This window comes from Oryctolagus cuniculus, chromosome 16 (genome assembly GCF_964237555.1).
Source record: "Oryctolagus cuniculus chromosome 16, mOryCun1.1, whole genome shotgun sequence".
NCBI lineage: Eukaryota > Metazoa > Chordata > Mammalia > Lagomorpha > Leporidae > Oryctolagus > Oryctolagus cuniculus.
Window position 1 is genome coordinate 20,630,170 of NC_091447.1, and position 25,616 is coordinate 20,655,785.

Sequence of the window (25,616 nt, forward strand, 5' to 3'; positions counted from 1 at the left end):
CTTATTAAAGGCATTGCTACTGTGCTTGTCATCATTTTCCTGGATGCAGTGGCATGATAGTGAAGCAGCCCCACAGGAGGCCTGGTCCCCAGCTCTGCAGGAAGTAGAACTTTACCCTTCATCAGCTACGCTGCATCTATTTTATTAGGCACACAGATTTTTTTTTTTTAATTAATCATCTATATTTTTTCGAACAGTGCTGGGTTCACAGCCAACCTGAGAGGAACAGAAGCATTCCCGCTCACCCCACACAATCTTCCCCGCTGCCGACATCCCTGCCGCAGTGGTGCACGCCGAACACCATTAAACCACCCAGCGTCCATAGTGTATGTGAGCATTCCCTCTTGATGCTGTCCATGGGTTTGACAAGAGCACAGTGACATGTGTCCACTGTAACAGGGTGGGCAGAGCAGTTTCACTGTCCTGGAAATCTGTGCTCTGCTCAATCACTCCCCCTGCCCCGTCCCCAGCTCCTGGCAACCACAGAGCTTCTTACCACCTCCATGCTTTTGCCTTTTCAAGAATGTCCAGTTGCTGGGGTCACACATGCAGCCTTTTCAGGCTGCCTTGTTTTACTCAGCAACATGCATTGAGGTTTTCTCCACGTCTTTTCATGGCTTGCTGTCTCCCCTCTTTGTAGCACTGACTGAAATCCTATTGTCTTGACCAGTTACCCACTGACCTACTGAAGGACATCTAGGTGACCTTCAAGGTTCAACAATGACGGATAAAGCTGGTATACACATTCCCATGTGGGTTTTTGCGTGGATGTGAATTTACAACTTATCTAAATAAACGCGTAGGAGCACAACTGCTGGGTTGTATGGCAAGAGTATGTTTGGTTTTGCAAGAAGCTACCAAACTGCCCTCTCCAAAGTGGCTGTTTGCATTTCCATGAGAATGAGAGTCCCTGTAGCCCCACATCCTCATCAGCATTTGGGGTTCATGGTTTTGGATTCTGACCATGCAAATAGGTCACAGTAGTATCGCACTATCGTTTTAACTGGCAGTACCCCAACCACACATGATGTTGAACAGCTTTTCACTGACCTGCCATCTGTCTATCTTCTCTAGTGAGGTTTCCAGCTCCTTATTGTTGGAGTTGTAAGAGTTCCTTTTCTAATTTGGCTAACAGTCCATTATCAGATGCACAGATGTGCCTTCTGCAGGTCTTTTCTCTGTGTCTGTGGATTATCTTCTCATTCTCTCGGCACTGCCTTTTGTAAGCAAAAGTTATTAATTTTAATGAAGTCTAGCTTCTCAGTTAATTTTTTCATGGACTGTGCCATTTGCATTGTAGGAGAAAAGGCATTACCACACTCAAAGTTATCAAGGCTTTTTTCAAGTCACCTTCCATGAGTTTTAAAGTTTTCTGTTTTCTGTTTAGGTCTATGATCTATTTTGAGAAAAAAGTTTTTAAAGATTTACGTACCTGAAAATCAGAGTTACAGAGATAGAGAGGGAAACACACACACAATCTTTCATCCACCGGTCACTCCCCATATGGTCACAATTGCCAGGGTTGAGCCAGGCCAAAGCTAGGAGCCAGGAGCTTCATCCAGGTCTGCTAAGTGGGTGCTAGGGGCCCAAACACCAGGGCCACCCTATGCTGCTTCTCCTAGGCTATCAGCAGGAAGATGGATTGGAAGTGCAGCAGCCAGGACATGAACTGGCATCCGTATACTTCTGATATTCCCAATATACATATATTAATCTTTTTCAGTTGTTCCATACTTCTTGGGTATTCAGTTCTGTTGTTGTTTTCTTTTTCCCCAGTGTTTGCTCTTTCACCTTGCAATTTGGGGAGTTTCTGTTGTCATATACCGTAGCTCAGAGATTCTTGAGCTGTACCTAACCTACTAGTGAGCCCACAAAAGCATTCTTCATTTCTGTTACAGTGCTTTCCTGTCTCTTGCATTTCTCTTCTTAGAACTTCAATATCTCCAATTACATTATCCACCCCTTTTTTGTTAAAGATTTACTTCTTTGAGAGGCAGAGTTACAGAAAGAGAGAGGGAGAGACACAGAGAGGTCTTCTATCTGCTGGTTCACTCCCCAAATGGCCACAATGGCCGGAGCTGGGCCAATCCAAAGCCAGGAGCTTCTTCTGGGTCCCCCACATGGGTGCAAGGGCCCACACACTCTGGCCATCTCCTACTGCTTTCCCAGGCCATGGCACAGAGCTGGACTGGAAGAGGAACAGTTGGAAGTCGAGCCGGCTCCCATGTGGGATTCTGGCGCTGCAGGCAGAGACTTAGTCCACTATGCCACAGCACCAGCCCTTCAACCATTCTTGCATGTTGTTTACAATTTTTCATTTGAGGCCTTAGCATATTAATCATAGTTTTAAAAATCCCTCCTCCAGTAATTCCAGTTTTCTCATCATATCTGGTTCTGCTGCTGCTGTTTAATTGGTGTCACCAAGTCGTGTTTCCTGCCTTTCAGCATACCTTGTAGTGTAGTTCTTTACTGAAAAGTGGCCATGCTGTGCTGGCTAACAGGAATGGCAGTCAACAGGCCTTGAGGAACGTAGCACTAGTATGCGTATGGAGGGCAGTGTTCTACGGTCCTGTTACTGGATCTCAGTATGCCCAGTTCACCAGTGCTTCTCGGTGGAAGACGATGGCTACACGGGCTGGAATGCAGTATTTTCCTTCTCCTACAGGAAAAGCTAAAGTGAGCTGGAGTTGGGTACAGATAACACTGGTAATGATTCAGCGTATGACTTCTCCATCTTACCATGGTGACAAGCAGAAACTACACTTCCAAGTCTGAATTGTGCTGTTTCCCCCAGCTGGTGGTACGTGGAAATTGCCCCTCACGTGATGCTGAGTGATGGTGGCAATGCGCAGCTCCCGGCCCCCAGACAATCAGGAGAGCGAACGACTCATGCGCTCCAGCAGACTGCATCGCCAGCATTTTCTGGATCTTGTTTCGTGGCATCACATCGCATCACACCACGTCTTCACTGAGCCACGTGAGCTAGTCAACACTTCAGTACAAAACAGCCTTTGTGGGCGGTCATTTAACCCAGGTGTGGACTAATGGAAGTGCAGTGCTCACACTGAAGGTAGGCTAGGCTACGCAATGACATTTGGCGGATTGTACTGTGTCTTCAAGAAGCACCTGTATTCCCCTCCCCCTGGCTGGTGGGCTCTGATAAACCACCAGCAGGCTAGGTTCTGGCAAAGCAGTTTCTTCCGAGAGCAGTCCTGAAGAGAAACAGAATGCTCTGGCATATTTCAAAATATTTACTTTTCCCATCCCCCTGCCGGAAGCAGGAGGGAATTCTCTGATACTCACTGTGAGAACCAGGTCAAGCTCCTAGAGGTCAAATTCTCAAAAAATGTGGAGACCCTGCTATGGCTGGGCTGCTCCGGCGTTTTTGGCTCTCCAACTTGTCCACACTGAGCCTCTAGGACTCCTGAGCTAGGACTTCCTACCAGGGCTCCGGTTCTGCAGGGTGTCTACTCACCCCGGCTCCAGTACATCACAACCCTCGCTACTGTCCTCTTGATCTCTCCAAGTTGAGCAGCAATGGTTTGCCCCATGACCTCATTTCTTTCGCAAACCCAAGAAGAACTGTTGATTTTTTCAACTTATTCAGGTTTCTTTTGCTTGCTTGTTTGCTTTTGGGAGGAGCAGAGACTTGTAAGCTCCTTACACACTGGACTAGAAAGGAGAATTCTGTCAAGTCTATTTTGTGTTTTCCAGGATTTCTTCTATAACTTTCATATGCAGCAGGCTCTTCAGGGCTTTTGCTAAAATGAGTTCAATGTCCCTGGTAATAGCTGCTGTTTATAAACACGTCCTAACCAGCAGGCACTATTTTATGTGTGTTACATACGCAATGTCATCTAAACCTCACAAGGACTCACACCAAGTACACTGAACTCCCATTTTGTAGACAAGGAAGCTGACACACTAAGGGCTCAAGTGTCCTCCCCAAAGGGGCACAGCTGGGGGAAACCAGAACTCAGCCTCACAATGTTCCCCCCACAAGTTCCGAGCTACTACCCTCTGCTACCCGGCCAACTCCTGAAGAGCCCGCTCACATTTGGACCGGATTTAGCCATGAGGAAGAATTCAAATGGTCCAACATCTGACCTCATTCTAGCATAGTCCTCATTAGTCCACATTCAGTCCAGATTAGTCCTCATTCTAACCATTGTGGAAATACTGTATGATATTTCAATTTACCACTCATACATCTGGAATCACTGGACACGATTTGAGTAGGCATCTCCTGCAGATAATCACAAGAATTCTCTTTTCCTGTAGTTTATGTGGAAACTACTGTAGTTGGAAAACATAATCCCAGAAACCCAAGAAGTTCTCCCTCAACCCATCTCAGATACTCCACATTGGCTAAAATGAATCTAGTACTGGAACAAGACTCCCAGGCTCCTGTAAAGAGAAACAGGCATGCTAACTTCCGTGTTGGTGGCAGGGGCCCAAACACTCAGGCCATCTTCTGCTGCCTTCCAGGCACATCAACAAGCATCTGGATCAGAAGCAGAGCAGCCAGGACTGGGACTGACATGCCAATATGGGATGTAACTGTCTCAACTGGCAGCTCAACCTGCTGCGCCACAGTGTCAGCCCCTGTACCTGATTTTTTTTTTTTTTTACGATTTTGTTTTTTTACTTGAGAGGTAGAGTTACAGACAGTGAGAGGGAGACAGAGAGAAAGGTCTTCCATCCACTGGTTCATTCCTCAAATGGCTGAAACCACCAGACCTGAGCTGACCAGGTCTCTCATTGGGTGCAGGGGCCCAAGCACTTGGGCCATCTTTCTACTGCTTCCCCAGGCCTTCGCAGAGAGCTGGATAAGAGGAGCAGCCAGGACTAGAACCGATACCCATATGGGATGGGCAGGTGGAGGATTAACCTACTGGGCCACAGCACTGGCCCCTGTACCTGATCTTGATCCTTCCAGCCTCAGAACTGTGAATAAAAAATTTCTGTTGCTTATAAATGACCTAGTCTAGGGTGTTCTGCTAAAGCAGCCCAAACACACTAAGACAGCAGGTTCAGAACACACGGACAGGCTGGCATCGTGGCAATTTGGGTTAAGACACTACCTGCAATGCCATCTTATATAGACACTGGTTCATGTCTTAGGTGTACTACTTCTGATCCAGCTCCCTGCTTATGTGTCAGGGAAGGCAGCAGAGGATGGCCCAGATCCTTGGGACCCTGTACATGAACGAAGCTCCTAGCTCCAGGCTTTGGGCTGGCCCAACCCTGGCCATTGAGGCCATCTGGGGAATGAACCAGCGAGTAAAAGATCTCTCTCTCCCTCTCTTTCTAACTCTACCTTTCAATAAATAAATCTTTTAAATAAAGAAGAAGAAGAAAAAACACATGGACAACAAGGGCAGAGCTATGTAGATATCAAACTACAGACTCACTTCTAACCACTACATCTATCAATCCAGTGAATGGTCTATGGTGATTAGTCAACACCAGGAGGGTTTACACCATCAGGTAAGATACATGCCCCCATCTCACCCTCCAGAAGGTTGAGGAAAGAATCCTCTATTGTAGTTAAATTTATCCCAAGAGAAAACAGAGCTCCCAAAAGCACAGACAATACACGTGGGGGCTTCCCCCACTCAACACAACCACTTGTATCCCTTAATGTTTCACTGTAGCATATTGTTTAGGTCTTTAAAACACAAGTACTGAGCTCTTTTTGGCTTAATAAATTAATGGATCACAAATTCCTAGTGGGTCATGAACAAAGTTCTTAAATATATTTTTGGTACAGCACTGATTTTTCTTTCATTTTCATTCATTCATCGTTCCTCTCACTGCCATCTGCTCCAGACTCGTGCTAGTACAGGCGTCAGACTGAGTGCCTGTAACGGCAGCACAGTTCGCTAAGTCTAACCCTGAGGGTGAAGACACTGCTCTCAGAGCCCAGAGAAGAGGACAAGTCCCCAAGGCCAGTGTTTCTCCAGCAGAACCAAGCCCAAGGCTGGCTGAACCGCTGGCCTGGTCTAGTTAGACTCTTTTCTTTCTTGAAATTGGTATTTCATCACTTCTGCAGGTTTCTAACAGGTTTGTAGACTCGGCATGCCATTGGCCTTAGATTATTTTCAGGGAAGATTACATGCCAAACTCGGTATACTACGGCAGGATCAGAACGTGGGCCTTCCAGCCTGACACACTCTGAAACACGTTCCAGGAAGGGCACATTTGATCAGGGGCTTTGGGGACTGCCATGCAGATGATGCACTGAACAGACCTAAGGGACACGAGTCCTTACACAGGCGCTGTAGAAATGTATATTCAACACGCCAGTGAAGGGAGCAAATAGTCCGCCTGTCACTACAGCAGTGTGTTAGGACACTTTCTGATAGACTGAAGTAAATACTGAGGAGGCGACATCTTTTTTCCTGTCTCATCCGAGGGTGCCTCATGGGCTACTGGCTGACCTGAAAAAATGATTTTTGGAGAGAGACAGAGGAAGAAATCAAGCTAGAGAGCGTGCCCCCATCTGCGTGTCCTCTTCTCGGTTGTCTGCAGTGGCCCCTGGCTGGGGCAGAAGCTGGGAGCTGGGAACTCAATCCAGGTCTCCATGTGGGTGACAGGAGTCCAATCATGTGAGCCATTACTGCTGCTTCCCAGCGTCTGCACCAGCAGGAAGCTGGAGTCAGGAACGCAGCTGGGACTCAAACCCAGCCATTCCGATGCGGGCAGCGGCATCTCTCCCACCAGGCCAAACATCTGCTCCTGCCCTGTGTTCCCCCCAGACACCACCCTTGCCCCTGCCAGGACAGAGAGAGGAGGGAGATGGGGCTCTCCTCTGTCCCAGGTTCACTTCTCCTTCAGAATGGCCCCAATACCATCCCTAGGATAAACAACAGCCCCGCAGGACCAGGAGAGGTGGTCAAAGAACAGGCAGGACGACTTTCCCCAGCCACTGTCCCGAGTGTCCTTCCTCAAGGTCAGGGTCCTTGGGGCCCTGGCTCCTTTCCTCAAGTCCTCTTCTGTGACTTCCCTCCCCTCTGGTTCCTCCAGCAGCAGCCCAGGTGGAACACCTCAACCAGACAACACGGTGCTAGATCCCGAAGTCTGAGAATGGGCCGGCCTCGCTCATCGTGTCCACCTGACCTTCCAGGGCAGCGAGTGGCTTTAGGCAGACACAATAAAGGCCATGACTGAGCAAAGTGAATGGATACAATGATTAGGCAAAATCTATTTTTTTTTAAATGACCAGCAGATCTCATTCATCCCTGACTTCACTGGGATTCACAGACTAAGTAAACCAGAGGGCAACTGGCTCTCACGCAGGCCAGCCATTCCCTCTGCTCTGCTGCCTGCCTTTTCTCAAGAAAGGATGAGAGGGGACAGGTGCCAGAAGGGATTTCACTTTAAAGAACCAGCAGGGGGCAGGCACACTGGTGCAGTGAGCGAGGCATCTATATCAGAGTGCAGGTTTCAGTCCCACATTGCTCTGCTTCTCATCCAACTCCCTGCTAAGGTGCCTGGGAAGGCAGCAGAGGAAAGCCCAAGTACTTGGGCCCCTGTGACCCACATGGGAGACCTGGATGGAGCTGTGGGCTCCTGGCTTCCGCCAGGACCAGCCCCAGCTCTCTCTCTCTAGTGAACCAGCAAATAGAGGATTGATCGATCTCTCTCTCTCCTTCCGCCCTCTCTGTGTCACTCTGCCTTTCAAATAAATAAATCAATCTAAAAATAAATGAAACTTAAAAATGAATGATCAGGGTTAAGCAGTTTGCTTAAAAGAGAAAAGATAAACATGTAATTTAAAGAATTCAAGAAGCAGCTATTTTTTTTTTATAAAACATCGTAAAAGTAAAAAAAAAAAAAAAAAGTAGGAGTCAAATTACAACTAGAACCAAGTGGCCTCTGCAGGGGGTCACCTGCGAAGCTCCTGAAATAGACCCTCACTGAAGGAGCTCTCTTACCTTGTAATTATCCATGATCTCACTTAGCCACGGCTTCACGGACTTGACTGTGTCCTCGCGCAAGTACTTCTCCACTTCCTCTCCGTCGTTGAAAGTGTGGTTTCCCACGTGGATGGCTTGTTTCACTTCCGGAAGCGACAAAAACTTTGCATAGTAATTTAGTTCCTCAGGTTCCTGGCCAAAGGGTGCATCAGAAAGACGTGAGGGGCCGTGACTGGGTGGCAGCACCAGCAGGCTGGGAAAGCTGTGCGTTTCTCCCAGCGGGTGACACAGTGAACAACACAGACTTTTCCCCACTCTGGAAATTTTCACTTGGGAATATGAGGGTAACTTTTTAAAAGATTTACTTTATGTATTTGAAAGGCAAAATGATGGAGGGAGAGAATGAGAGATAGAGACAGAAAAAGATCTTCCATCCACTGGTCCACTCCCTGGATGACCACAATGGCTGTGGATGGTCCAGGCAGAAGCCAGGAACCTGGAGCTCCATCTGGGTCTCTCACGTCAGTGGCGGGGACCCAAATACTTGGGCCATCATCAGCTGCTTTCCCATGCAGGGAGCTGGATTCAAAGCAGGGCAGCCAGGACTCACACCTGAGCTCACATGGGATGCCAGCTTACTAATGACAAATGTGGATGATCCGATCCTACTGGAGCCAATACCCACTTGCAAACGCTGGATTTTTCCTTTTCAGAAATTTATCTTTTGCAATCTGTGCCTCCAATGAGCTACTGTGTTGGAGGCAAAGACATGGAAAATGAATGAGGTGAGAGCATCCAAATCAATTTTCTCCTTGTGGAGTTTCCATGGAAGGAAGGACAAGTGGGTCTCATGGGGCTGAGGTGGTGGGTGGTGAAGTAGAAGCTGAGATTTCTTTCCCATGTTCTCCTCTGTATCAAAACCACACATAAAAAAACTGTGCTGACTATAATTTAAGGGGGAAATCAATCTAAGGTAAAAACAGATATTTAATGAAGAACACAAGACAAAGGAAAACTTGTCCGTGAGCCATATTAAGAAAGAAAACACTGCCTAAAAGTCTCTGTAACAGAGGCTGGTGCTGTGGCATGGTAGCTAACCCTCTGCTTGTGGCACTGGCACTCCATATGGGTACCAGTTCAGGGGTGCTGGCTTGTATCCTGGCTCCTCCACTTCTGATCTAGCTCTCTGTTATGGCCTGGGAAAGCAGAAGATGGCCCAAGTCCTTGGGCCCCTGTACCCGTGTGGGAGACCCGGAAAAAGCTCCTGGCTCCTGGTTTCAAATGGGCCCAGCTCTAGCCATTGCATCCATCTGAGGAGTAAATCAGCGGAAGGAAGACCTTTCTCTCTGTCTCTAACTCTACCTCTCAAATAAATAAAAATCTGTAAAAAAAAAAAAAAAGTCAACTCTGTTATAAACACAATACTCAAAGAAAAGAAGAGGAAATACCTTCACACACACACACACACACACACACACACACACACCTTACAAAACTCTTAGGGCATGACAAGCTGTGCTTCATCTACAATTTTTTATAACTGTGAGTATGTTAAAATTTAAAATTTATAAAAAAAAATATATATATGTAATCAAAAATTCTGCTTCTCTCTTGCCTCATGTTTTTTCTTGGTAGAATCAAAACCCAAAACCACAGGGCTGGCAAATTCCACCAAAATGAACTTTATATTTACAAAAGAGTTCATAAATAAGGCAATTTTAAAGACACAACACATCATCATATGCATTACACAAATCCAAACTTCCACTCTAGCTCCCTTTCTCTTATTTGATTAATTCTACCCAAGACATCAACTTTGGCCCACGTTTATGAAACAAACTACTTGAATAGTCTAAGAAATACTCCAGAGGGGTTGGAGTGAGGGCCTCACTAATGAACTAAACATCTTAAGTTAAAAGTAAGACAAGGCAAATATTTTCATAAAGGCTTTGGCAGTTTTGATTATCCTAGTTGCTTTAAGTATGGAACAAAGAATGTGGCCATTTTCAAGAGACTCATAAAAAGGCTTGAAACCCTGAGACCTGACACCCAGAACGCCAACCCCAGCCTGTACCCTTCACAAAAGCAGCCCTGTATAACAAGCTCTACTTGGAGGGGAGGCTGTGCTGAGCAGAAATCGTTGGGAGTTATTTGAAATATCACACATCTGCAATGGTCAGATTCTAATACATACAGCAGTGGTGGGAGGCCCCATGGAATAGCAGACCAAACAATGCAATACAGCTTGGACATATCTGAATAGTAGAAAGTCATTCAGAATACTTCCCAACTCGGGTGAAGTTTGGTTTTGCCAAAAGCTTTAATCAAATATTATTATGGTTTTTAAAATGCTATTTTACTTTATGTTTGTTGAATTCTTTATTTAGGCATTACTTAACTACTATGTAAATTTAAAATGCTATCTCAAAAAATAAAAACAATTAAGTTGAAAAAAATGTTTAAGTGTGGTTACCGTGCACTGTAAAAAGTTGTAGTAATTAACACATCCTGTAACGTTCTGGAAGTAGGAAGCCTCGTTGGTTAAGTCGCCATCGAGTAGCTTATCCAGTATCTAGGTCAGGAGACAGGAAAGGGAGAAGGAAAACATCAGGCTGAGTGACAACGTACGGGCTGTGTCACTTCATTCCTTCAATAACTCCCTCACTCGTCAAGGTTCCATTTAACAGGCACTGGCTGCACATCCTCTGGGCTACACAGTGGCCTAGGCATAGGGGAAATCGCCATGAACCAGACGGCCCGGAAGTCCTCTGTCGCAAGCTTACAGGGTACAATAAATGAGCATCACCAGGTGAAATGTATAGGCTGTGAGAGTGAAGGCGGCTACAGAGCAGGAAGTGTGGAGTGCATGTGTGCACGCGTGCGTGGACCCTGCAGGGAGGAGGCTCTCACTTAGAGCATGCGCAAGAATTAAGACGTGTTAAGAGAGGCACATCCCAGGCAGCGCCCACAGCCAGCCCGGAGGCCTCCACAGTGGCCCTGAGCCCGGCAGGAAGAGCTGCCTTAGTGTGGGTCGTGGACTGCTCACCCACAGCAGGAGAGAGGACATAGGCCCAGACCCAAGAGCCGGGAGCTGGTGGGGTCCACTTTGGACTGCTAGATTCAGAAGGCCCCATGAGCAGCTGCGAGGGGAGCAGTGGGCAATTCGGGTGCTTTCCTCTAGCCACCGTTAGCTGCGAGGAGGCAGGTGGGGTGGCACACACAGATGCAGCCAGGGCTGGGCTTTAACCAAGGGTGTGGAGGACCTTGAGAGGGGCTTGGGGCTTGGGGATGTATGTAAGGGCTGACCTTGGCTTTTGGGTGGATAACTAGAGAAATACAGCCTTCAAGAGGTCCTGAAGAGGCTCTGGGATCAGCGGGTTGTGGGCCTGTAGGGTTGGTACAAGTGACCTGGAAGGACGCATGGTGGTAGCTGGAGAAAGGTGTTTGAATGTGAGGCTGTGGAGTGGCTGCTGGAGTATTTTTGTTTTTGTTTTCTGTCTTGTTTTGGGTTTTTGGTAGCAAGAATGAGCAGCTAAGGAGGATGAGATTGTACAAGAGGCCGCCAAGGCATTGAGAGACGAGTATTAAAGTGGTCACCAGCGTGGACACTGCGGTCATCAACAACGATGACAGGAGTGATGCTGGAGAGTGACAGTGGGGCAGGAGCTAAGCGATTCGGAGGACAAGGAGGAGAGACCAGGGCACGGCACACACTACAGCAGGAGCCCTCCCTCCGTCCCCTGCCCCCACCCCGCCCAGAACAGGAAAGCAAAGCTCAGTGCTTGAGGCAGTGGCAGGAACTGTGATCGGGAAGCCGCAATGGGGGCATCTGCTCTTCCTGTGAACCTAGCGGCACAAAGAAGGTGGGCGGGGGACAGCCGCCCTGCAGCCCACTGCAGTGTCCTCAGGGGAGAGCCAGGTCTGGGTAAAGCGAGGTGAGGCAGAAGGGAGGAATCGCAGAACAGAGTGTGGACATGGGGGGTTTGTTGACACATTAAGTTGTAAGCAGGCAGGACAAGGTCCTTGTGAAATCATTTTAAGAAATGAGTTTAGCAGATTTTGAAAATAGTCCATCAAACATGAACTTGGGTTTCTTATAAGAGACAGTGTTACCCTAATTTTACAGAAACACACAGAGGTTGCTAAGGACATTCCCCTAACAATGCCAGAGGTGAGACAGAGCCCCAGCCTGCACACTCAGCCACACCCTTACCGGCTGCCCCAGCAGACAGATTGCAGTGTATCCTGGCCCTCAGTACTTTCTGCCCAGGCTTTGGATTTACCATAACACCTCGCTATTTAAATATGTTTCTTCATCAAACATGAAGGAACTTGACTTATATTAACATTGGTCCAGGATCAAGGAGCACATATGGCAAAGAACATCACTGGGGAAAGGGGTGGTGGTGGCGGGGACAATTACTATTCTTCCACAATGCCACCAGTCCTCAGAGTCCCCTCACCTGGCTGTGCACAACACGGGGCTGCTTCTAAAGGAATGACCACCATCGACGGTGAACCCTGAACCCAGAGGACTGTGACAGCCCAGCGGCTGTCCTGAAGGCACGTCGCTCTCAGAGCTCATCTTTAGAACTATGTTCAACACCAATGGGAGGGTGAATGATGTCAACCTTTACAGAGGGATTTGCTTTCAAAAAGAGTTACAACTCATTTGCCGCACAACAGATAAGGATGGGGGGAAAGACTCAGGAAATCCAATTTCTGCTCCAAACTTGTTTCACAAGGAGAGAATTTTGTGAGCCTGGAAATTCACTGCACCCCACCTGGGCCCCTCCAGCCTCATCTGTAAAATGTGTATGTGTGACCATGTACGTGTTTGTGTGTCTGACTGTATGCATGTCTCTGGGTGCCCATGTACACATCTGTGTGTCCACTGTGTTATGTGCATTTCTGTGTGTGTGACCATGTTCCTGTGTGTATCTGGCTAAGTGCATGTGTGTGTCCATATGCTTGTATGTGTGACTGTGTATATCTATGTGTGTCCATGTGTGTGATCATGTGCATATCTGTGTGTGTGTGTAAAGGGGTAGTGTATGATCTATCTCTAAAGCCCCTCCAGCTGGTCTTTGATTAACTAAACCGTTTTAAAGAATCAGAGCAAACAGGCTTTATCATTTAGGCTGGAAATTATGACAGTGTATGCTCTTGTTTTCAGAATTTCTTGGAGTCTCCCATTGCCTTCACTGAAATACATTTCAACCACCAGTAGTTTACTGCCCTGAGTATCATCTGTCTACTTGTCTTGGACAAGCAAACACCTTTATGTTTTCAGTCTTCATGGAAGACCCTGGGACAATGGTCAAACAGGTCTTCCATACCTTCAAGGGTTATTTTTGCTTTTGTTTTTTTTTCTTGACAAATGTAGTTTGGGACTATATAGCCTCCTATGCCACCGTCTTCTTATCTCTGAGGACACAGAATACTTGGGAGTTCCACCACTCAGCTTACTCCAGCACCCGCCACGGTCTTCTCCCTGCTTTCCTAATGCCTCTGGGCCTCTCAAATATCCCCGTGTGCTTCTTTAAAGACATATCAAGTGTCTCTCTTGTAAACTGGTCTAACATCACATACAATTTGATGTGGTTTTTTTAAGATTTTATTTATTATTTATTTGAGAGGTAGAGTTACAGACAGAGGGAGAGAGAGAGAGAGGTTTTCCATCTGCTGGTTCACTCCCCAAATAGCCACAACTGCTAGAGCTGGGCCCATCTGAAGCCAGGAGCCAGGAGCTTCTTTCGGGTCTCCCATGTGGGGGTAGGGGGCCAAGGATTTGGTCCATCTTCTACTGCTTTCCCAGGCCATAGCAGAGAGCTGGATCGGATGGAGCAGCTGGGACTAGAACCTGCGCCCATATGGGATGCTGCTGCTGCAGATGAAGGATTAACCTACTGTGCCACAGTGTTAGCCCCTGATATTATTTCTAAAAGTTCATTTCTTTTCCCCTTTTCTGACCACTGCAGCAGACAGCCTGAAAACAGTCTTGAAAGCACTGTCATGGCAAGTTGAAGCATGATTCTCCATGTCTCCAAGATCTCTCTTCCTTTGGGTTACAACTATGCAAGAAATCCTGAAGCCACACCTGCTATCCCTGTACCAACAAAGGACAGCTCCTGAGTGCCCTGCGGGACAGCTTGGATTTCCCTCTCTTGATCCACCTGCGCAGCTTGCCACGGTCAGAATGCAGAGCAAGGGCAGTCACTGGCTTAGGAGACTTCGGGGTGGGGGGTGGGGGGCTGCCTCCTGTTGTGAAGTAGAGGATAAATTTGTGCCACCCCTTCTTTTCCCCAGATTTGCATGTCTCCTGTCTCGATAGGAACCTACCATTCAGCAATGCCCAGAATATAGTTAATATCAGACTCCTACCTCAATAACAAAAAGATGCCAGGGGTATTGCTACAATGTGTATGACTAACAACAGCCAGATTACAGTCCTCAAAATCCAACCTTTGCCTCATTTATGATGTGTCAAACATAAACATGGCAAAAATACCTAAGGGGGCCAGCATTGCAGTATAGGGGGTTAAGCTGCAACCTGCGATGCTGGTATCCCATATGGGAATGCCATATTTTCAATCCAGCTCCCTGCTAATGCACCTGAAAAGGCAGTAGAAGATGGCCCAATTGCTTGGTCTCCTGCCACACACATGGGAGAGTCAGATGATATCCCAGGCCCCTGGCTTTGGCCTGGCCCAGCGCCCTGCCATTGACATCATTTAGGAAGTGAACCAGTTGCATGGAAGATTTCTCTCTCTGCTTCTCCTTCTCAGTGAACTCTGCCTTTCAAATAAATCAATAAACCCTTAAGAAAAAAAAAAAAAAAAAGAACCTAAGAGTGATTGTTCACACATGGCCTTTGCACTGGCAGAAAAAAAAATACCCAGCTTCCTGTATCATAATATTTAATGCATGCTTCCACTTGAAATAACCAAAGAAGAAAACAAAAGGGTGAAGAACTTGACCATATTATCAGATTCTCAAATTTAATTTTAGGGGAGTACTGTAACAATATCCACAAATTCCACTGGCCCTTTGTAGAAGTTTCAAATTACTGCCCTTGGTAGTCTTTGTTCCTGACACACAGGAACACGTGACGTTTGTTAAACACTGCAGCCACTTCTCCAGCGGAAACCCTGTGCGTGGCTATGCCCCCATGGACGGCTGAGAGTGCGCGTGGAAGCACACATGCGTCCATCCTTGGGAGCCTTTCCTCAGACTGCCATAGGATGGGGAGGCCTCTAGGTGCCAAGCAGCATTCCAAGACACTGAAACAGCTGACGAAAGACACAGGTAAACTGCGAGACCATCTTAGGTGTGCAACACAGGCAACTCCTGTGTTTGCTGTGAGCCCTGAGCCTGCCCCTCTCAGACGGCAGGGCAGCGCGCTCTCCTCTAACAAGCACTGCCCCCAGCTGCCTGGGGCTGCCGCCGCCCCCTCCTCAACTCAGCTGGTTCTCATTGCTCGGGAGTAACACAGGGCCCCAGAACTCACTTCAAAGGCCTGCAGCCAGTTCCCCTTCTTGATGTGTTTTATGCACTCATCACACTCCTTCTGGAAGTGCTTTCTCTGCTTCTCATCCAGTATGCCGATTTGGTACAGGAATGCTGCATAGCCGCCTATAATCTGAGGACAAAAGAGACGCACGTCAGAGCCGCAGACCCGGAGCAGGACAGAAGTGACGGGAGCCTGTTTGCTTGATGGAGTAACCCTCTTTAATTGTCACTCTTGTGTTGGCATCAGCTGTGTAAGGCAATTACAGGCACACATACACAACGCATACACACATCTCACAAAACCTAACACACACATGCACATACTTGCACTAAATGCCAACATGGGCTGACATACTAAGTTGACATGTTGAAGCACTGACTAAAAGCTAGAAGATTTAAGTCATAAATTTAATTAGTGTTTCCCTTTCTCAAGGTAGGCCTCAGAGAGGAGCCTTCCATCTGATTAAGGGGCACTTAGCTTCCATACAGGACAATATGGAAAGAAAAATCAAAACACGTACTGATTCAGGATCACAATATGCATCTCCAAGAGCGATTCCCTTCAGGTTGAACTTGGACACCCTCACGGGGTTGAGAGTGTGGATGTAGTACGCGATGGCCGGCACATACTTCCCTGCATACGACTGAGAAGGACAGAGTTGGAACAAACCATCACAAATCCACGCTAGTACAATGCTACACACTGAAGCTCATCAAAATAACAATACAGACAGGCATTTGGTCTAGGGAAGCACCTAGGTTCAAGTCCCGACTCCACTCCGGATTCCCGCTTCCTGCTTATGCATACCCTGGGAGGCAGCAGTCAGGTCCTGGACACTCCCATGGGAGACCTGGACTGAATGCCAAGTTCCAGCTTTGCCCTGGCTCAGCCCCACCACTGTGAGCATTTGGGGAGTGAACTAGCGGATGGGAGCTTTCTATATGCCTGTATCTGTCTCTGCCTCTGTCTCTCAAAAAAAAAAAAAAAAAAAAAAAAAGAGTTCTACCTTGTATGGTACCCTCCATAATCTAAATTCCTTCCAAGTTATGATAAAAATATAATTTAGACAAGATCTCTTCATGGACGCAGCTCTCTCTTGTACAGTAATAATCACTTAGGAAAGGCACTGAATCAAAACAATTTATCCATTCAAACTCAGGAGTACATTTTAGCTTCCTTCTGGCAATATAAGAACGCATTTCTATGTCTGAAACCAGATTTATTGCATAACTGTGCTGCACTGTCTTGTTACTGACAATAAGTGAACATTCATCAAATAAAATTTCTGTAAGATGACAAAAAAGCACATATTCTCAAGTAACCATTTAATGGGTAAAGATGTTTTATTATTTTAGGGTTTATTCAACAACTTATAGGCTTATTGGCCAACTCTTCTGTCAAAGGCATTACGGCTAGATATTGGAAGAGACAGAAGAATGAATAAAGACCAAAATTTCCTGCATAAAGTTCACACTTTCTAAAAAATACATTATGGAAATGTTGACTCAGACATGATAAAGCAACGTTTCCATTTCATGGATTATTATTCCCAGGATGCCCTACTGCCCAGCAGAAAACATACTCAAAGGTGGTGCAGTGAGTTCAGCTTTTCCAGGACACCCATATCCCATATCAGAGGGTCAGCTGGAGTCCCAGCTCCTCTGCTTCTGATCCAGCTTCCTGCTACTGCATCTGGGAATTCAGGAGATGATGGCCCAAGGACTGGGTCACTACCACATATGTGAGAGACCTGGATGGAACTTCAGGTTCTTGGCTTCATCCTGGCTGGCCCAGCAGTAGCTTTTATAGACATTTGGGGAGTGAACCAGTAAATGGAAGATGGATCTCTCTCTCTTTCTCTGGCTCGCTCTCTTTCTCACTCATTCACTCTGGCTTTCAAATAAATGAAATTAAAAAAAAAAAAAAACACTTGGCAAAAGAACGAGTTCTTTGGCATTACTTCTAAATATTTCTTCTCTACAGGAAATCAGTACAAATACTAAAAAGTATGTCTTCCAGTGATATAATCATTCAAGTCATCTTGCTTTAAGACCTGGCAATAAAACACCTCTGTTGAATCTGAGATGGAAGGCCATGTACTTTAAATTGCTCTATAAGCTGATGAGGAAATACTTAGCCAAAAACATGTGCATTTTTATGGTACCTTTCTCTTGTGACCATCATGTGTACCTGGGATATATCCAGGCAGGAAATTAAGAAAAAACCCCACTCAATTTGAGCATCTCTATAAACTCGGCTATTTCACATCCTTTGAGTGAACTTAAGGGGAGACACTGTTTTCCTCTACGATACAATGAAGAAAACAAGGGTCTGTCCCCAGCTGGAATTCTATCCAGGGCTAACTGCCTCCACAGCGCCCAATTCTCATATCAAACATTTCAGTCAACCGTCCTGGGGTATACATGAATCTGGAACAAAAGCTTGCACTTGTCCATACCACGTTTGCTAAGTTGACCATTTGTGAAAACAAGACAGTGAGATGGGTAGTTCCAAAATCACATCTAAAGCCAGATTATTCAATATTCAGTCCATGTCTGCTAAGCTAGCAGTGATAATGTTTATCTCATTTTATGCTTCCTAATGACTATCATACACTTCCTTGCTTGGTGTCAGTGTGACAAATCCCTCATTGCCTTTTGCATTAATCATCCCTTTGGTTGAGTGACTCAAACTCTCACTCAGTAGACAATTATAGGATTATTTTATGGAAAACAGACACTGAAACATTATAATGAAATTTCAATTATTTTCACTCTCCTTGTTGAGACATATTTCTGTATTCCTTTTCTTTTTACAAAATCAAACTTATTTTTCTTGCAACATTTCTTTCTCGACTTAATTATTTCTTTGACCATCCAACTTACTTCAAAAAACTATCAGACAATAAATCAAGTATGTTTTATTTCACCCAGTTTTTCCTTTCCTATGTATTTTTTTTTACAAAGATTAGATTGCCTCTCAGTGGGGGAAGAATTTAGGTGTGATTTCCCTACGGATTGGAAATGAATTAGATGGCCCCTTAGCTTTTAATTATGATCCCGTGACTTTTATGAACTCTTGCTCCTTTTGTTCCAGGTTCTTCCCATGACAACAACAGCAACACCAGCCAGAGCTCTCAGAATCAGGGCTGCTCTGACCTCCCAAGTGCACTCCCCAATGTGGGCAGCAGCTGGTCAATGCTGCCCTGAAGTCTGTGAGTTAACCCCAACCTCCCAACATCAGATCAGACTCTGGCCTCATAAAAGCTCAGAGCAACATCAAAGCCATTATAAAAGAAAAGAGGGAAAACACATCCAGAAACTCTCTGAACACATATTATTTTAGGATTCGGCCACGACTTTCCCTATGAGGCACTCAGCCAGATAAACATACATCTAACACAACAAATCCCACTAGCTTAGCAATTCACACATCTGGATTTTAGACTCCTCTTATGATGACTTTCTTATATTTAAAGGCACTTCAAGCTGCAAATTCTAGCACTGTTCTTGTTTGGTTAATTTTTCCCATGGTGACCATAAGTTGAACTCACCTCCAACATGAAGGCCTAGAGATATTAGGGTATGTTTGCACATGCCTGTATTTGCTGGAGCTTAAAGAAGCAATAAACCTCCAGTTCTCTTCCTACATCAGAAGGATCTCGGAATTCAGCTCTCAAGCCTTATTTCCCCCGAGAGAGAGAGAGAGAGAGAGAGAGAGAGAATATCTGAATTCTGGTGTGCAATCTTTCTGAGTTGGTAAATGATGTTTGGAATGGCCTAATGGAAATCACGTGAGAAGCACATTGTACTTGTAAAAATAGCCTAGAGAGAATGTAATGCTTGCTTAATTATCCAGATGTGTAAAAACACAAGAAACTGGACTTAAAGGAACTTGTAATTGTGTACTCCGTGTGCATTTCTCCCTTCTTACATGTTTCAACAACAGTCGACGTACTGTACCACTGCCCTCCGGTTACTTTTAAGAGAAGAAAAAATATTTCCTATCTAAAAATCAAGTTTCAATCAGCTCCTCCAGAAACAAAAAAAAAAGTGTCAGAGAATAATATTATAATGGAAACAATGTCCTCTTACAGAAATTTCACATATGTTCATAGTTACTATTGTTTAAACTACTCTCAGTGGGCTACATTTCTTACTGAAGTTTAATAGAAAAAAAGTCAATGCAATTATACTGATTCTCCTCCTTGCTTCTAGGAATACTTCACACACACACACAAAAAAATTCCGAACTTTATTAGCAAAATGCAACAACTTCTGAAATGAGATGCACCTAACAAAGTTTGCCCAATCGCAGGCCTTACTCCCCAGCCTCTGTGTGGCAGAAACGGGGGTCGTCCGTTTCAGGAATGGCAGATGGAGGCCCTGCAGGTCACTCTTAGCCCCTTGCCCTGCTCTGTCCTACTCAGCAGCCATCTGGCTAAAATGATGCCTCTTTGAAAGACCCACTGCTGGCCTGGTGGCCACTCCTCCTCCTCCACATCTCCAAGAGGAAACAAGGTGGGCTACCCTTTGGGAAAGAGTCTTACCCATCCTCGGCCTTCAGCTCTCCAAGCACCTTGCTAGAGCCAGAACGGAAGGAGTAAGAGAAGCTGAGTGCCTGGAGGGGAACTTCACGCACAGGCTGGACACTCAAGGCAAGCACCCCATGCTGGTGAAAATCCTTAATGTAACGCAGTGAAACACCAGCAAGCACGGAAGAGGACAGGATTAGACTAGGGTGAGCTGGATTTCTTCCAGCCTTGGGTCTCACTTCCTCGCTACCATTAGTTTCTCTGAGGAGAGATGTGTGGTCCTAAAACGGTCAGTTGAGAAAAGTAATGAATGAGAAAAGCCGTGTTGTGGTAATCGCTACAATTTCCTAGACATTTCTAGACCATGTGTCATCTAATTTCAAGACCACATTGCTGCGTTGTTTTTTTTTTAAAGGCTTCTAACAAGAATAGGACTTTATCAAAGCATCTACTTCTCTTAAATATGAGCTTAAAATGAAACTTGCAAACTGTACAGGCACAGACACAAAGCCAATGTGTTTTGATCTGTAGCCAACTTGTAGTCACATAAACTCAGACAAAGGTACGTGCTGCCTTCCAAATGATATATTTGTCTTTAGCACCGAGAGGATGCTTCTGTTTAAAAAAAAAAAAAATCTATTTGTGACAGGCAGAGGTGAACAAATGTACCCTTAGCCCACTTAATCTGACCTCAGTGCCAATTTGGAGAAACCCAGTTTGAAGCCAGGTGACTCAATTAGATGAATAAACCCCTTTGTCTCAAAGCCAGACTGCAGCAAATTTGACTTTTAAATAAGGAGTATGAACCCACTAGGTCACAGTCAACGAACGAAGTCCTTTGTTTGCTCACTGTAGATAGAATTCATAAGGTTGAAGCTGCATAATGGGTTCAACTTAGCATTTCCTGTCCCCAACCTGGACATCTCATTTGATCAAGCACTGCTTATGTCTCTGGGTTCCTTGGTCCAGCATGGTAGCTCCCTTCAGACAAAGCTTATAATGACTTCTCATCTACTCCTATTCTTTCCTATGCAACTAAAGAATCCATAAATACTTATTGCTTTGATTTGGAAACACAACCCAAGAGCCAGAGACCCAACTTGCAAACATTTCCATATGCCCCTGTTCAGTTCTTTGGATTGCAGCATAAGCCTTGATTTTTGTAATATTAAACTTATTAAGTAGTCACAAATTCGTTTTCAATTCTAAAACAAAATATTGGCAAGTACAGATGAACATAACCAAAAATAGACACTCATTATGGGCTCAAGAGTTAAAACAGCTTGATTGTTATCTAATAAAATTCAGCAGGTTCCAAGCCTCAAAAAATAATTGCATTCCAAGGAATTCAAATCTTTATATCACTTGAAACTTCTACTTACTCTATAAAACTTTATCATCAAAGCCAAGTCTTTATGATAAAAACGAAGTCTGGGACAGAGAGACACAGATATCCTAGAAGCCAGGGAGCTTCCTTTGTGTTTGTCTAAGGTTGATACCCAGAGATTCTGCAAGAATAATGGAAGAGGATGATACTTGATTCCTTTTATGGGAAACGGGTCTGTGCTGTGGGAAGAGGCAGTACTGACGACAATGCAGTTTCAAGGAGAGAGTACTCAGTTCCAGAGATCTCTGCAGGCAGGGTTACAACCCTCAGCTAATTCCTTCACTGCAGCCTTCAGGCTGCGGAGTCTGGCTGCTTAGGTTCCGCTTCGGTTTGAATACAATCTGCTCCCTGAACTCATGCAGGAGTTTAAGCCCCAAAGTCGTAAGTTAATGGTATTAAAAGGATAGAAGTTTTATTTAATCATGGAAGGTGATTAGACTGGGTTAGGTTGTTAGGATGAATTGATTGTCATGACTGATTCCCAGTGGCTTCACAAGGAGACACGTAGACAGATGTGGACTCCCTCTTGCCACATGATGTTCTTGGGACCCAGCAATGTCATCACTGGAAGATATACCAATGGGACCTGACCGATGGTGGATTGTGAACTTCCAGAACCATGGGCCAAAATGAACTTCTTCCCTGTATAAAGTTAGCCTGACTCAAGTATTTCACCAGAGTAATGCAAAGTTCAAAGTAACGTAAGTTCTGATTCTGGCTCCTCCACTTTCTGGCTGAGCGATTGTGTTGAGCCATAACTAACTTCTCTAAGCTTCAGTGATCTCACTTGCAAAATGTGGATAGTGATAACAGCACCTAATTCATAGGGTGACTATGAAGATCAAACAAGGGAATGCATGACACTGTGCTTAGCATAATGCCTGCCACATGACTCATTCTCAATTACATATGAATTAGACATTCTTGAAGGCTCCCTTCTAGCCATCAAATTCAATGATCTCAAGCCTGAACCAACAGGGCAATGGTGCAGATCTACATAAAATGATTGCAGGCCTACTGCTAGGAGAGTTCCCACTCCCTACCTTAGATGTCACTTCTCTACTTGCACAAGGGTTCTCCAAAGTCTCCTGTTACAAACACCTTCCCATGGGTTTAATTGATCAAGTCCTTTCTAAGAGCCAGTGAGCTGGTGACAAATCAGAACTGGGGAGAGAAACAGAACAATTATGATGGAGATGGAAGAAGCCCAAAGGTTAGCACAATACAATCTGGGAGAAGAAGGCTGAAGGTGGCAGGTTGACCATATAGTGGATCTGGAAAACAACAGAACAGGAAAGGGAGTTTGCAAAGCCTGGAACTTAGTATAGGAGGGAAAAGGACAATGAAAAGGAAACATGCGAGACGGCAATATCATTGATATTTTCACTTGGTCTAGCAACAGCCCATGCACAAGGCTACTCTAAGACACTCAGTGAACACTGTGCTTAGTACTGTCTAAAACAGATTAAACAAGCAAAGCTCTCACCACCTCCGCCCAAAGGAACATGATGGCTTCAACAGGGCTGTCCAACACTGTGCTCCAAACAGGATTTCACCCAGCAGATGAAAATACCTTTTCCTACTAAACTCATTAACTAATTTTTAAATTGCTTCAAAGTTTTGTCGTATCTGGCTCTTAAATTAGCCACAGTTGCATAACTGCCTATGGAGTCCACCGCTTTCTGCTGATTGAGGTGAGATGCCCAGTTTTAGCCACATCCCTCTACTGCCACAATCACCCCTAAGTGCTGGATCTTACCCTGGAGAGGAACAAGAAGCCACAAGCTTAGAGAACAATAGACAGTTCCCTCCACCTTGCCAGTCACCTGCCTGCCGTCTAGCAGGGCTGTGGATACTTGGGAGAGGTCTAGCGCCTGTGCCTGGAGAGCAAGTGCAATCTCAGGAGCGGCCGCTCGCTTGGAAAGGCTAACACCAACAAAGAGCTAATTATGGCAGCTGAACGCAGCTCGCTTCTCTTTTTGAAGCACATTTTCTTCATGCCTCAAGGAGAGTGATTTACAGACACATTTGTCTCCCTTTACACAAAATTAATTCCAGTTGGTGCTCTGGGCAGACATGAAGAGAAGGCAGGAGCTCAGGCAGACGGCCACAGGCCCACACTACTCCCTCTGCTGTAATGACACAGGGGTCCACAGGACAGGGTCAAGGAGCCTGGGGTGGATCCTGACATCCTTTGCTACTATCTGTCAAAAAAGCAAACAAACAGGAGCAGGCTTTCAGCCTAGTGTTTAAGACACTCATGTTCCGCATCGGAATGTCTGGGTTCAATCCCTGGCTCTGGCTCCCGACGTCCTGCCAAGGCAGACCTGACCCTGGGAGGCAGCACTGATGGCTCAAAGTGACTGGGTTCCTATCACTCATGTGGGAGATCTGGATCGAGTTCTCAGCTCCCTGCTCTGGCCCCAACCAGGCCCCAGTCACTGTGGGCATTTGGGGAGTAAACCAGCAGACCGGAGCTCCCGCTCTCTTTCTCACCTCTCAAATAAATAAAATTTAAAACCAATCGACTGTCTAATATAGACCATTAAGCTTCATCTTTATCTTTCAGGCAAAGTGAACTATTTCTTTTAAAAATGATTTCAGAATCACGGCCGCAGGGGCCATGAATCTGGCATAGTGGGTACAGCCACCACCTATGATGCCAGCATCTCACATGGGTGCTGGTTCATGTCCCAGCTGCTCCACTTCCAATCAGCTGCCTGACAATGGCCTGGGAAAAGCAATGGATGATGGCCCAAGTGTTTGGGCTCTTGCCAGCCACGTGGGAGACCCAGATGAAGTACGCAGCTTTGGCCTGGATCAGCCCTGACCATGGTGAGAAGTGATCTAGCAAGATGGAACATATTCATTCTCTCTCTCTCTCTCTCTCTCTCTCTCTCTCTCTCTGACTCTGCCTTTCACATAAATAAATTAAAAAAAAAAAAAAAAACAGCCACAGAAGAGGAAACAATGGCACATTCCAGCAACGAGTGAACACAGCTTTGATTAACACTGCAGCTTCTGTCTACATGCATTAGGCCACGTGCTCTGGAGGCAAATGCATTCACGCGGCCTTTCCGCATGGAGAGCGATGGCAGTCACTGTAACGTGCTGGGTGCTCATCACAGCCCGTCTATGCTAAATAGTTGAGGAGGATCAGCTAATTAAACACACAAAACAATGCTACGCAGTAGGTACTATTATTATTTCCAGACTCTCTTGTACCAATATCAGGGCTCTGAACAGCTGCTCCAGACTCTTTGAGCATCAGGCTACCCTCATTCAAAGCACACAAACGTGAAGGATATTTAGGTCCAGGGGTTTTGCATAGAAAATCAGTAAATCATTTCTGGATCTATGCTTTTATATTTCAAGGAGCATTCTATAATTGAGCAGCAGTTTGCTCAGCCTGCCTAAGAGTGTGAGGAAATTAAGTTCAGAGGGAAAGGAACTTTCTTGAAATATTTATAAACACTTTTTTCCCAGCAGTGGTGGTGGTGGAAAGAGGGAGGGCGGGTTGGTCCTGTGTTAAAAGTGCAATTACTTTTAGATGCTTTACGAGCAAGCCTAGGGAACTGCCCTGGACTTGATCTCGTTTAAAAACTGACTCCTCTGTTTCTAAGATTAAAACAGAGGCCCAGAGAAGCTAAGAGGGTTTCCTAGAGGGAGCACGCATTAGCCTAGTGATTAGAATGCCAGTGTCTCATACAGAAACGCTTGGGCTCAATAGCTGCCTCTGGCCCGACTCCAGCTTCCTGCTAATGCACACCCTGGGACACCACAGGTGACAGCTCAAGTCCCTGCCACCACGTGGAAGACCCGGATTGAGCCCCCAGCTCCCAGCTACAGCTTGACCTCCAGTCCCAGCCAATACAGGCACCTGGGGAGTGAACTAGCGAGAGAGCTCACTCTCTCTCTCAAATAAATTAATCAAAAAATTTAAAAAGGTTTTCCTAGAATTATCCAGCGTGATCCCAGATCTCCTAATTATTAATCCAGAACTCCTTCCACTTTTTCATTCTTCTTCTGGCCTAAAAACAGAAGACAATGAGTTGGAATAATCCAGGCTGGAAAAATACCACATTGTAGTAATAAGACACCATCAAGGCTTCATTACCCAGTGTCCTTCCTTAAGCAAAGCAATGTCCCCAGAATCAGTGCATCCCATTCTTAGGAAGGTTATGCTCCCGACAACTGCGTCTTTACGTAGGCCTTGCGTCCTGCACTCACGTGCTCCTGCACCTCCTGTGAGGCACAGAT

The 25,616-nt window shown here is 45.7% G+C and overlaps 1 protein-coding gene across 9 annotated transcripts in view; it reads right to left on the reverse strand.

Annotated features, from left to right (window-relative positions):
* The window catches only part of CPVL (carboxypeptidase vitellogenic like), a 139,489-nt gene that overhangs the window by 55,446 nt on the left and 58,427 nt on the right, over positions 1-25,616 (reverse strand). For all 9 annotated transcript variants that reach the window (XM_051853265.2, XM_051853263.2, XM_008261573.4 and 6 more), the window contains 4 exons: positions 15,956-16,078; positions 15,433-15,564; positions 10,396-10,494; positions 7,941-8,114 (listed from right to left, as the gene is read on the reverse strand). In XM_051853265.2, the coding sequence (XP_051709225.2) occupies positions 7,941-8,114; positions 10,396-10,494; positions 15,433-15,564; positions 15,956-16,078 (528 nt within the window). The remainder of the gene's footprint in view (positions 1-7,940; positions 8,115-10,395; positions 10,495-15,432; positions 15,565-15,955; positions 16,079-25,616) is intronic.